General features: G+C 37.1%; 2 protein-coding genes across 2 annotated transcripts; one reads left to right on the top strand and one right to left on the bottom strand.

Moving 5' to 3' along the window:
• The first annotated feature begins 1,461 nt into the window (after positions 1-1,461).
• On the top strand, positions 1,462-4,429 carry LOC104941427 (protein cereblon-like). Its single transcript, XM_010766527.1, has 4 exons — positions 1,462-1,480; positions 2,363-2,537; positions 4,118-4,280; positions 4,388-4,429. Exons 1-4 carry the CDS (start codon positions 1,462-1,464, stop codon positions 4,427-4,429), a joined length of 399 nt encoding a protein of 132 aa, XP_010764829.1.
• A 1,120-nt stretch (positions 4,430-5,549) lies between these two features.
• On the bottom strand, positions 5,550-10,096 carry vhl (von Hippel-Lindau tumor suppressor). Its single transcript, XM_010766509.1, has 3 exons — positions 9,619-10,096; positions 7,417-7,530; positions 5,550-6,658 (listed from the first exon to the last, which is right to left on the bottom strand). The coding sequence occupies exons 1-3, from the start codon at positions 9,803-9,805 to the stop codon at positions 6,465-6,467; spliced, it is 495 nt and encodes a 164-aa protein (XP_010764811.1). The 5' UTR covers positions 9,806-10,096; the 3' UTR covers positions 5,550-6,464.
• Between the last annotated feature and the right edge of the window lie 600 nt (positions 10,097-10,696).

Genomic DNA, 10,696 nt, shown 5'->3' with positions numbered 1-10,696 from the left:
CGGTTAGGTATTTAGACGAATCTAAACACGTGTCGTCTAACTACGGACAATTTGATGTTAAATTTGCTTTTTTTAGAATTGGCCTCCACACGTACGGGGGCCTGCGGGGCGCAATAATCCTACCCTCATAGTGTTATTTTTGTCCCTACCTGTATCTATTATCACAAATTAAAAGAACAGACTTAACCTGAGTAATAGAAACTCATATGAAACAGAACTGTATATATTTCAATACTCCAAAAACCATTAGAATATGCTCACAACCAATAACACATCATTGATATACTCCTCTCTCCTATCTTTATCTTACCGAGTCTGCATTCTTTCTTTTTATTTATGCATATTTTACTAATCACTCCCCTTTCAAACTGTGTTTTTAATTTTTTTACTGACATTGGAATTATTTTTGTACTTATTTTGAACAACTATATTAAATAGATGGAAATATTTGTTTAGACCAAATCGTTTGAGACCCACTGAGATAACTTAGACTAAAGTTTACAATATAATCACTCAGCGAGTCCTTTACCTCCCTGAGCTGATGTTATCTCAGCCTCTCAGTCCGACAGGAGAGGACTCTCCCTCTCCTTATTGTTTAAACAGCTTCTAATCTCCGTTAGCTCCAAGCTAGCACCAGATGCTAACAACAACCCCCGTAACTCTCTCTGTCTCTCTCTCTCTCACACAAAATGCGCTCCTGCCACACACACACGTGACGATGACCACTTGCGAAAAAAAACAAAAAAAAAACACACACATTTGAAAACTGGAAGGGACACAAATGGGATTTTGAAAAGTGGGGGGGACATGTCCCCCCTGTCCCCAGTGGAAATTACGCCCATGGAAGTACACACTGCACTATTGGCAGATAAGGCTTTAAAATGAAATATCCCGGCCAGTAATGAACATTTCCTCAGATGTTACATTTAAATCAATATACCATGTTTTTCATATAACCTTAGTTTTAAATAGCTTTCTTATTTTGCCCAGTCAATGTTTTGCAATGTCTGCATCGGCCAGTAAGCCATCACAAGAACATGTGGCACTTTGATACCGATTGTTGGCTCCATTTCAGCTTAAAACTGGAAGTTCTCTGCAACTAGGTGGAAAAAAAATATTTGCGTATATCGGCAATTGGTCAAAATTAGTTTGAAAATATCGCCATATCTGAATAAAAAAATCAATATCATCCTTTCCTAGTTTAGTGGCAATACAAATAACTATGTAGCTATTGGAAACCAAGGTCTGATAAATAGAGAGCCTTTCTTAGTATGGCGTTTCATATGAAGGGTTTATTACATATGAGCAGTGGCGTTTTTACAAAATTGGTGGGGCACGAACAACTTAGATGTGTATATATAAGCTTCTGGTGCTTTTTTAAACACGTAAAAAAAATCTACCCAATATTCGACAGAGAGAGGGGGGGAGTGTCAAATGACATACTGTCGGAAGCCGCGAATTATGAACACGGAGCAACACTGTCAGCACATACATTTACGTACACAGCCTGGGGATGTCATATTGTAATGCACCTTAATACATGGAATAAAGGGCACCATCACAAAGCAATACTTAACAATAACAACACCCGTAATGCTTCAGCATTAAAACACCATAGACTGTAAATATAAGGAAAACACAGACACTCATCACAGAGGTCACAATATCAATCGATCCAGCAGAGCAATAGCCTATAGGCAAAACATAGAAGATCAACAACATATATGACATAAAATGAACTTACCAAAGCTGAAGTAGATGGTCAACTTCATTCATTTTCTTTCCGTTTTACTGATTTTAATTGCTACAAGCTGCTCTCTCTCGTCTCCTCTTCACAACTACACTTTTTGCGGCACACATACTTACATCCAATCAGCTCTGAATTATGAGATGACGTTTTGGTGGGGGTTCCAACACTTTGCCCCACTGGTGATTTTTTTTTTGCCGCACACATTAAATAGAAAAATACTCTGAGCATGCGCAGTGTAGTTTTTACAGCACCCATTCATTTTGACAGCAGAGAGAGTTTACACGCTCAATAGGCACACTTTAGACACTAATTACAAGAACGCAGACTAAAACAGCAATGTACAGACGAATCCGGTGACTAAACATGATCTTAAAATATATTTTAAGATAAGATATATTTTTTGAATTATTATTTTAATTACTTTCTGCTAAATAAACTAATGACGAGTCGCCACTGCATATGAGGAGAACTATTTAGCTTTACTGTCTAAGAACCTCAATCTCATAGAAGTAAAACACTTAATGACTCGGATACCCTAGTCATTAAGTGTTTTACTTCTATGAGATTGAGGTTCAGCCTTTTAAAAATATTTTTGGAGTGTCATTGTAAAAGGTTTATTTGGTATCTGTTTCAGCAGTGATGCAGGTGAGCCGGACGCAGAGTTTGGGACGACAGCTGAAATCTATGCATACCGAGAAGAGCAGGAGTATGGCATTGAAACTGTGAAAGTGAAAGCTGTGGGAAGGCAGAGGTTTAAGGTCCATGAGATAAGAACTCAAGCAGACGGGTAAGTTTAATTGCGTCTTAAACCATTACAGCAAAGTTTAGGACTAAATACATGTGCACATTTTAATGAGAGCTTGAATATATAAATAAAAATGTTAACATTATGTTGTGGTCTTCATGTTGTGAGCCTGTGGCTGTCTGCAGGAATCTGAGCCCTGCAGGTATTCATCATCTAGCCATGGACTGATTTAAACAGGAATATAAGCTGAATGTTATCATCTGTTATGAAACATATTATAAGACAGAAAACCAGCAGCAGTTTAGACTAGGACTCCAAATCAGTGGATCATCTACGTATATATGAGTGTGCCTCTACATTCATTTCTTCAAATTGAAAATATTCAATCAATTCATTTGTTCTATCAAAACAATTAAGATTAACTTTGAAGTTTCAGTTTCTTACATACTGTACGTGATTACTCAGCAAAGTCAGGACTTTTTTCAATGCGACTCAGTTGGTGCTCTTATAGTTCACACAGCTAGAGGGCAGACTAACTATTCACAGTCATCTTCAAAAAGTAAAGACAATAACATTCAAACTATTTGTTTGTGGAGTTACTTCTTTACATTTAAAGATTCAGTTTTTTGTACAATAATAATTTGTTGTGACTTGTTGAGGAAGGGTTAATTCTGTTGGTTGAGTTATTCTGCTTCATGCTCTCGAGAGGGTTTAGTTTATTTGTAATCATCTGTGTGGGTTTTAAGTTGAGTCCTCTTGTTGGAGAGTACAGTAAACAACGGAAGCATCTATGGAGAAAAGCTGCCTATTAAACCACTGGTTGTGCTATATATCATGGTTACTTACATCCTCCACCGTTCAGGAAATCATTGAGCTTTAAAGTCCATTAAACTTGATCTCCATACAGACATCTTTCCCTCTATCTTTAGTTGCTGTTGTGTAATGCGCATAAATCGGTTGCCATAATCCTGTTGACCTTGTGTTGTGACCCCAGCAACCATAGAATTGAAGTAATTGCACACTTACAGGGAATCTGCTGTTCTGCGCTCTGTATTCTGTACATAGCCTTCTCTACCTCTCTGTAATGCCTCTCAAACATTTCTGAATGTGCAACCTTTGGATGTTGGATCCCTGAATAAAAAGCAAAAAACAAACATTTAAAAATACCTTTCTACTGCCATCATATTGTGGCAGTGTTGTGGATTTATTTGCTGTTGTTCATACATAAGAAAGAAAATGAACATTGTGTTTGTGCATGATTGAAGTGAATGATGTTTTATGTGTTTATTCTTGCACTTGGTTACACCTGAAGATTTTTATTTTATTTCTCTTGTGACGTTGCTTAGTGAACGTTTGTTTGTCTGAGCTCCACAGTCTGTGTTTGGTGAAGTATTTCTTATGGCTGACAGAGAAATTGTACAGACGGCACCTTTTTATGATCATCTCCCCGTTACAAACATCCTGTCATACACCTGATAGCATTTTGCCATCACACCATTTGTTTAATCTGCTATTCATCCGCTCTGTTTCACTCGCCTTCTGTTGCTCTCTTTCACATTTCTCTCCCTGCTTGTCTTTCTTTCCCTAACTTGTGTTTTTGTCTCCCTTGTATATTACATCAGGATCAGACAAGCCAAAGTACAGATCCTTCCAGAACGAATCCTTCCAGATCCCCTCTCTGCCGTGCAGATAGCACCCCTCACCAGGCTCAACATGCACCCCTCCTGCAAACCCCCGACTCAGACCTGCAAGCAGGCCCAGCGCTGGTGGAATAACTACCAGCAGGTCAGACACAAAAACACTCAGAGAAAATGCAGTACACATGTGCCGCAGTAACATGCAGATTCTTTTGCCATTACATACTTTACAATAACTTCATTCTCCATCACAAGGAAATGGAAATGGGACATGACAGCTCTGGTTACACCAACTGATAATATTTAAAGGGGCCCTATCATGCACATTTCAGGTTCAGATTTGTATTTGAAGCTTCTACTGTGAGATATTTAGTTGCTTTAATGTTCAAAAAGCTCTTTATTTTTCTCAAACTGTCTGTGCTGCTGCACCTCTTTTCACCCTCTGTCTGAAACCAGAGCCCTGTCTGCTCTGGTTGGTTAGCTTACCGGCTCTGTTGTGACTGGTCAACCTCTTAGAGATATCCCACCCCTTAGCCTATCATGCACAATGTGTTTGGGCACNCCCCACAGGGACGGTCTGTATATTTCTGAACACTTGCAGTTCTCATTTGAAGCTTTATTCCTGGAGGTACTGATATAATGATAATGTGCATTGATCAGAAATATACTGGACTACTGCAACAGCATCCTGTTTGGTTCAGCATCCAAAATTCTAAATAAACTGCAATATATCCAAAACTGCGCTGCCCGCCTCCTCACCCACACCCGCTCCAGAGACCACATCATCCCCGTCCGTCAAAACCTGCACTGGCTCCCTGTCCTTCAACGAATACACTTCAAAATCCTTCTGTTAACACACCAAGTTCTCAATAACCAGGCTCCCTCCCTACCTCACCGACCTGATCCACCAACACACCCCTTTCCGCACCCTTCGTTCATCAGAAGCGAACCTCCTTGCTATCCCCACACAAACCAAGCTCCGAACCTGGGGGGACAGAGCCTTCTCCATCGCTGCCCCCACCCTTTGGAACTCCCTTCCACAACACATCAGAGACTGCACCGACCCCCCCACCTTCAAAACACACCTCTTCAGACTGGCTTTTAATTTGTGAATTATGTTATGTTGCTGTTTTAATATATTTTTTATTCTATTATATGTGTTGCTATTATATCTCGTTTTATGCACTGTAAAGCGTCTTTGAGCACCTGAAAAAGCACTTGTAAATTAAATGTATTATTATTATTATTATTATTGGACTTGTTTGTTGTCGCATAAAGCTGTAATGTTTTGATCCATTTCCACCATCATAATACTGTAACTTCTCAGAAATAACCCCTCTGCGCTGAGAAATTATGTTTTCATTTTAAGATTATTTATTTGTGACCCTTTGTTTATAATTGAATAGTTCATGTAATGGAATAGTTAGAAATAAATCTTTTATTTTTTTTCTGTAACAATGTATACAGTTAGAACATGTTGACAGAACAACAGAATTACAAAGTAGGCAAAAGGAAAGAAGCACAGTCCTCATTCAGTGTTTCACAACCTAGTCTTGTTGATTATTTTGGTTTCCAAATATTATTTAAGCTGCAAGACAGAATTTTTGAAGATAACGTGCCCATGTGTGAACTAGTACACCTTTAAATCACTCCATCTTTCTCCAAATGTAAAGTGCCAAAGCCAAAGCTTTCTGATGATTGCTGATAAGCTCAGCCTTGGCTGTTCAATTTGACAGCTAGGATAACAAGGAAACATTTATTTTAGAGGAGAAATGCATTAAACTGGAATGTTCAAGACCACCTTATCTCAGGCACCCCCAGTGAAAATATTGACAGCACATGTCATGACATTCCTATCAAATGTAACTATAAACACTTTAATTGAATGTCCTTAGGACCGGATATTGGTTATACCACGATATGCAAGACAAAAACATGTTGATGTTGTTCCTATGACCAAATAGGATTTGATTTGATGTTAACATTGACAGATAGGAATCAATGGCTACAATGTCCCGTTCTAGAAATGAACATGGAAATCCTTTAACACAGTTTTAGAGGACAAACAAAATACTATGTAATTGAATATGCTGCCATCACAATATGAAAGCTCTTCTTCCTAAAAGGTCAATGCTACAGGGTTTTATTTTGCAGAGGAAGACATTTTCCAAAGCAAATGAGTGAATTCAAAAGACAGCAGATCAAACTCCTTTACAGAAAAATGTAAGACCTTTAAGGACGTCTTTGAAACTGCTGCTCACTCACTGGTTTTAATAGTGTGGGAGAAAATATTGCTGTCCATCCATGACCATTTTCCATCCAGTTTCAGGCCTTATTCCTCCTGGCATTGGATTCTCTCCAGCAGATGCTGCTCAACCCTCTGGTTCATGCGATGGAGATCTTTCAAAATACTGGGCTGATCTTCCAGCTCCTCGTGGAGACAGCGTGCTATCTCCAACCTCCTGTAGTCTTCTGCTCGTACCAGACGACGTATAACCTGAAGAGCACGATCCTTGAGGCTGTGTACTGTGTAAAGCAAACACGTTTTTGACAGTTGTTGAAAATTGTCTTTCAATCTTCAAGTGCAAAAAACAAACAAATTGAGGCCAGCCTAAAGTGGCCATTCAATAAACTGAACTCCCATTTGTATCGGTAAATTACATTTCATTTTTTAGGTCATTTTGTGATGGTTTGACCACAACAAGACCAAAGCTACTTGCCTAGGTGTGTTTTGAAGTGTGGTATAAGTACCAGTAAAATAGATCTTAAAGCCATGCCCAAAAAGTCAACTTTATTGCCAATCTTCCAGTTTGTGTGTACAGATCAGAGGGATCGAAATACCGTTTCCCACCATCCCGAATATAAAAACAAATGTATATAAAATATGTAACGTATACATTTGTTTTTATATTCGGGATTGTGGGGGGAAAAAGAAAGGAAGAGTAGATTATGTTGCAATCGTTACAATACATTAGCTAATGTGGATCTAAATAAATAAATAAATAATCAAACAAGCAAATCCTGCCAAATAAAGAAGAACCTACCTGCATGATCCAACATCATGAAAGGCAAGTGTAAAACTATTAATGCTTTTTGGCCATTTAATAAAGCAATCAACAGCAGTTTGACAGTCTTTCAAAATACACAAATGCTTAGATGTTATTCACAGGAGAATGTTTTTTTCTACAGTGCATCATGAATGCCTCTTGGTTTTATATCTGTGAGTAGAAATTCATTACATATTATGATAAAGTCTAATATGTTCGGACTGTGGCTAACCTTACCTGGTAAAGTGATATTAGCATTTCTACCCTCTGCTGGCTGGGGAAGAAACAGTTCCTTGCAGTTCACCCTCAGGGGCTCATCAGTATCTGCATCTCTGAACATCCATGGGTGACCTGGGGAAACCATTCGTAAAACTTTTTTTAATGAGTGTGTATTACAAAGCAGACAAGAGATTGGGCACATATTGTGTACCTTTCAGATATAATGTGTTTACTCTGTAATGTTGTAAAAGCTTGCAGTGGTGGGCACTGGGAAGTACCTACGTAAATGTACGCAAGCACTGTACTTAATCACAATTTACAACACTATTGTACTTTTTTTTTGATTACTTTATTACTTTGAAGATTTCTATTTATTGAAAGAATATATAAATCAACAAATAGTATATCAGTTATTATTTTAGGTCAGATTCACTTTATTGATCCCTTGGTAAAATTCCCGTTTTTACTTTTAACATTTATAGTATATTTAATAATAATAATACTTTTGCACTTTTAATTTTAATGGAGTATTTTTAAGCTGTGGTCTTACTACTTTTACCGAAGTAAAGGATCTACAAATTCAAGATTCAAGGTTTATTGTCATAACATATACAAAACTACGGTATAATTATGTAATGTATGAAAAACTTAGATCGCAGGTTCCAGTGCTGCACTCTCGCAGGACAGTTTGTCTCTGCTTGCCACAACATGAGAGATCAGACTGACTAAGATCTCGCAACTTTTTATTTGTATCATTATTTTCTTATTAATGTATTATATGAATTATCAGCATTATCCTACACAATAATTAAAAACTCACCTTAACTTTTTCGGTACCACTTTACAATAAGACTACCCTTATAAAGGATTCATAAAGGGTTTATAATTAGGTTATTATTTAGGTTGTAAACACTTTATTAATCAATGAGAACCATTTATAAACCGGTTCTAACATGTCAACACAGGCTCACTATTTGGCAAGATGACTAAACCTTATATTGGCTACTTAGCGAGAATCAACTCAGAGAGCAACAGATACCAAGGATGTTGGCTGATGAAGAAGACAAAGGAAGCTAAGTGGCCAATATAAGACTTAGCAGTACAGATAAATGTGGGCTCTCTATTTGGCAAGCAACCGGTCACAGGTGCCCTGTTTATCTCATGTCTTATAAAAGCTTATTAATGACTTATAAATTTCTCACAACCTAATTAATAAATGAATTTCAAACTATTCGTAAACCCTTTATAAGGGCAGTCTTATTGTAAAGTGGTACCACTTTTTCTATTGTTCTGTGGGTTTTTTTTCAATTTCATGTTGAAATGTATATTGTTTTCCTTGTAAAGAAAGCATGATATTCTTGCTTCTGTTCAAAATATTTATGAACATAACAGCACATGCCACATATAAATGTACAAAGCTTTGGCAATAGTGTATGTATGCCATAATGGTTATGCCAATTAAGTTCAATTTAATTGATCTGAATAACATAACTTGATCTACATTTGATAACCTTTAATATTAAAAAAGATGCCTTAGCCAATATAAAACAAAAATATATCCTAGTAGTTTACTAGCTGCAACAATAAAGTGATGAACAATATAAGATATTACTTTCAATTATGCCGATAGAGTATTCTTACTTTTAAATTGTACGGCACATTTAATAATAATAATAATAATAATAATAATACTTTTGCCTTTTTATTTGTTATTTCTAAGTATTTCTAAGCTGTTGTATTACTACTTTTACAAAGGTGGTAAAAGTACTCAGATCTTGTACTTGAGTAAAAGTAGAAGTACCAGAGTGTAGGAATACTCTGTTACAAGTAAAAGTCCTGCAATCCAAAGGTTACTCAAGTAAAAGTACAAAAGTATTGGCATCAAATAAATACTGAAAGTACTAAAAGTAACGGGTCAATAGGCAGATCGACCTATTTCCTTATACGTTTTGATTATAATTATTGATCATTAAAGTTTTATCAAAGCTGGTAAACCTGCAGCTAGTTTGAATGACTTTGTATACTGAAGGGTAGCTTGTGAATTGTACGTTAAGTCAAGTGTTGATAATACTTCAACATTATTAATCCAAATCTGCAAAGTAAGTAAAGTTATACAATAACTGTAGTGGAGTAAAAGTACATGATTTACCTCTAAATTGTATGGAAGTAAAGGATCTTAATAACGGTACATTTGATAACTTGTATTATTGAATTCCTTACCGATGAAGGTGGCTATTTCCCGTCCCGTTCCTGGCTGTATATCCACGTATGCCTGAGGTTCCCCGCGGTAATCTATCCATAGTGGTCGCACGACACGGGGACTGAAGTTACGAAACACCACATTAATGGCTATTAAACTGTTGAGGGAGCGGACCAGAGGAATAGACGGTTCACCCTCCTGAGGCATTGGTGCAGCTGGTTAACGCTTAGTACTTCAAGTAGTGAAATTAGCCGTGTAGCTAACGCTAGCTAGCAGCTGGGAGGATATCCATGAATGTTGCCTGCTATCGACACACGGAGACCTTAGAAATAATGGTAGTTGTATCACTCTTTCTATCGAATTACATTACATCGTTCAAAAAAAGGAGCGAGTACTTCAGCGACAATACAACTGGAGAACTGTCTCTTCGACAATTCTTCTAAATGTCAACTACTTTGTTTATATTCCCTCTTCCGGTTGAAAGTACTGGGAAGTCAAACTGTACTGTGAGGTGATTGGTCGAAAGGCGTGATGACGTATCAGTCTCTGAGAATGCGGTTCATGTTCAAAACAAAGTGGTATACTGTTTTTTAAGTAAAACTTTACTATCATGTTTTCAAGAGGTATAATTATGTTCATAATAAGACAATTAAAAACGTTCAAACTATTAAAAATAAGTATTCTTAACTCTAGCCCTGGCTATAATGAGGCATGAAATGCACTTGATAAATGATTACTTCAATAATAAATTGGTCAGGGGCTTTAAATCACATTACATGCATACGAATTACATTATGGTGACAACAGTCTTTTCACCTGTGAGAAGTATTAAGACTTATTTGCTTGGTATTCAAAGTACTGAATGAATCGAAGCTCCACCCAGTTTAATCCTCACATAAAACAGGGCACAGATATACAAGACCACCCTCCTCCCTGGAGATTATTCCCAACCCGAGCTCGAACACGTCAGTATCCCCTCCGGCACTATTTTAAAAACACATATTCATAAAGGTAAGTAGAAATACTTGTTATGAAATGCTTTTCTGACAAATAACTGTGATTTAATAGCTTCTAAAAATAGAAGAAGAAACTTTTAAT

This window comes from Notothenia coriiceps, unplaced genomic scaffold (assembly GCF_000735185.1).
Source record: "Notothenia coriiceps isolate Sejong01 unplaced genomic scaffold, NC01 NC01_scaffold00003344, whole genome shotgun sequence".
In the NCBI taxonomy this organism is placed as follows: Eukaryota; Metazoa; Chordata; class Actinopteri; order Perciformes; family Nototheniidae; genus Notothenia; species Notothenia coriiceps.
The sequence above is the reverse complement of the archived record's forward strand: the minus strand, read 5'-3'. Positions and strand labels throughout refer to the sequence as shown.